At 37.6% G+C, this 2503-nt stretch overlaps 1 protein-coding gene across 1 annotated transcript in view; it reads left to right on the forward strand.

The window, feature by feature from the left end:
- LOC106877198 (importin-5) overlaps window positions 1–1309 on the forward strand; it is a 101749-nt gene extending 100440 nt beyond the window's left edge. Inside the window, exon 28 of the mRNA XM_014926042.2 lies at window positions 494–1309. Coding sequence (XP_014781528.1) covers window positions 494–592 — 99 coding nt within the window. The 3' untranslated portion in view covers window positions 593–1309. The remainder of the gene's footprint in view (window positions 1–493) is intronic.
- The last annotated feature ends 1194 nt before the right edge of the window (window positions 1310–2503 follow it).

Genomic DNA, 2503 nt, shown 5'->3' on the forward strand with positions numbered 1-2503 from the left:
AACCCTGCTGTACTCTTTCACCACAACTTTCTCTCACTCTTACTTCCTGTTTCTGTTGTGCCTGTAATTCAAAGGGTCAGCCTTGTCACTGTGTCACGCTGAATATCCCTGAGAACTACATTAAGGGGTACATGTGTCTGTGGGGTGCTCAACCACTTGCATGTTAATTTCACGAGCAGGTTGTTCCGTTGATCGAATCAACCGGAACCCTTGACGTCGTAAGCAACGGAGTGCCAACAACAAAGTAATAGCTCAGTGATAAGTATTGTCCAATCCATGCTAGAAGTAAAAATGAATGAATGAAAGTGAGGTGGCAGCACACCTAAATTTATCTCTGTTACTGCTACTACATTCACCACTCACTCCTATATCCCTGTGGTTTTTTATATTTTTATATATATAAATGAAGTAATAATTTGATATGATGTTACATATGGATGAATACATACATACATACAATCATATATATATTTTCTCTGTATTTCTTTTTCAGACAAATGCGGACTTATTTAATGCATGCATCTCGCAGTTATCTGACAACCAAAGAAACACTTTATCAGCTGTGCTTGCCGCTCCACCCATGAATAACTAACGAGAAAAGATTGCAGGCAAAGCTCACAATTCCAGCGTGACACTTCCTCTTACCTCTTAATCCCCCCTGTCTTTCTGCATATATTAAATTTAATATATACACACATATATGCGTTCATATAGATGTATATATACGTATATATATATATATATATTTATATGTGTGTAAGTGTACACACACGCATATATATAGCCACATATATGTACACGAATATATATAATATATATACATATATATATATATATATTATACTGGAATAACCATTGAGGCTGACATCACAATTTAGTCCTCTATACCCAAATACACACACCTTATGCATACACCTTCTCTCTCTATATATATCTTTCTCCTCTCTCAATGTTTTATTTTTTTCTTTCGGTTTCTACTGATTGAAAGCCCTATCTATTTCAGTTGTTTTTTTTTTTTTTTTCTACCACCAACCCTCCCCTTATGCATTAAAAATTTTTGTGGGCTTTATTTGAGCAACAACAATAACAAAAACAGAATGCAATATTGATATGAAAAGAAAAAAGCAAGAAAACTTAACAAGCTTGGCTCATTCAAAACAATAAATAAGAAAACTATTCTCAAGATATAAAGTATTTTATTTATTTTATTTTTCTTAACTCTAACTTGTTCCGAACCATCTAAGATTTGAATTCTCTTTATATTCTATGTAATTTAAAAAATATATATACACACATATATATATATATATATGACTCTTTTTTTTGCTGTTTTTTTGTTCTTATCTGTTTTTGTACCACTCCAGCATCCAATGTGAAGAATTCCCAAATGGCTTGTCAAGACATACTCTCTCTTTACTCTTTTATTTGTTTCAGTCATTCGACTGCGGCCATGCTGGAGCACCGCCTTCAGGCGACGAATCGACCCCGGGACTTATTCTTTGTAAGCCTAGTACTTATTCTATCGGTCTCTTTTGCCGAATCGCTAAGTTACGGGACATAAACACACCAGCATCGGTTGTCAAACAATGCTAGGGGGACAAACACACACACACACGCATATATATATACATATATACGACAGGCTTCTTTCAGTTTCCCTCTACCAAATCCACTCACAAGGCTTTGGTTGGCCCGAGGCTATAGTAGAAGACACTTGCCCAAGATGCCATGCAGTGGGACTGAACCCGGAACCATGTGGTTGGTAAGCAAGCTACTTACCACACAGCCACTTTATATTGGTTTCAAATTTTGGCACAAGGCCAGCAGTTTTTCAGGAGTGAGGCTAAGTTGATTAAATCAACCCCAGTACTTATTTTATTGACCCCCGAAAGGATGTCAGGCAAAGTTGACCCCAGCGGTATTTGAACCCAGAATGTAAAGAACAAATAAAATGCCACTGGGCATTTTCCCCAGCATGCTAAAAATTCTGCCTGCCCACCCACCTTATAATAAAAGTTGATATTGATTTCAATTTTTGGGACCCCAGGACTCAACTGGCACTCATTTTATCGACCCTGGAAAGGATGAAAAGCAAAGTCAACCTTGGTAGAATTTGAACCCAGAACCTAAAGATGTATAAAATGCTGCTAAGCATTTTTCCCAGCGTGCTAACAATTCTGCCAGCTTGCTGCCTTAAGATAAAATGTTAATAACGTTTTCAAATTTTGACACAAAGCCAGCAATTTCAGGGAGTGAGGGTGGGGAACTGATTGCATTGACCCCAGTCTTCAACTGGTACTTATTTTCATTAATAAGCACAGGAGTGGCTGTGTGGTAAGTAGCTTGTTTACCAGCCACATGGTTCCGGGTTCAGTCCCACTGCGTGGCACCTTGGGCAGGTGTCTTCTACTATAGCCTTGGGCCAACCAAAGCCTTGTGAGTGGATTTGGTAGACGGAAACTGAAAGAAGCTCGACGTGTATATATATATATATATATATACA

The sequence above is a fragment of the Octopus bimaculoides genome, chromosome 9 (assembly GCF_001194135.2).
Source record: "Octopus bimaculoides isolate UCB-OBI-ISO-001 chromosome 9, ASM119413v2, whole genome shotgun sequence".
Lineage (NCBI taxonomy): Eukaryota > Metazoa > Mollusca > Cephalopoda > Octopoda > Octopodidae > Octopus > Octopus bimaculoides.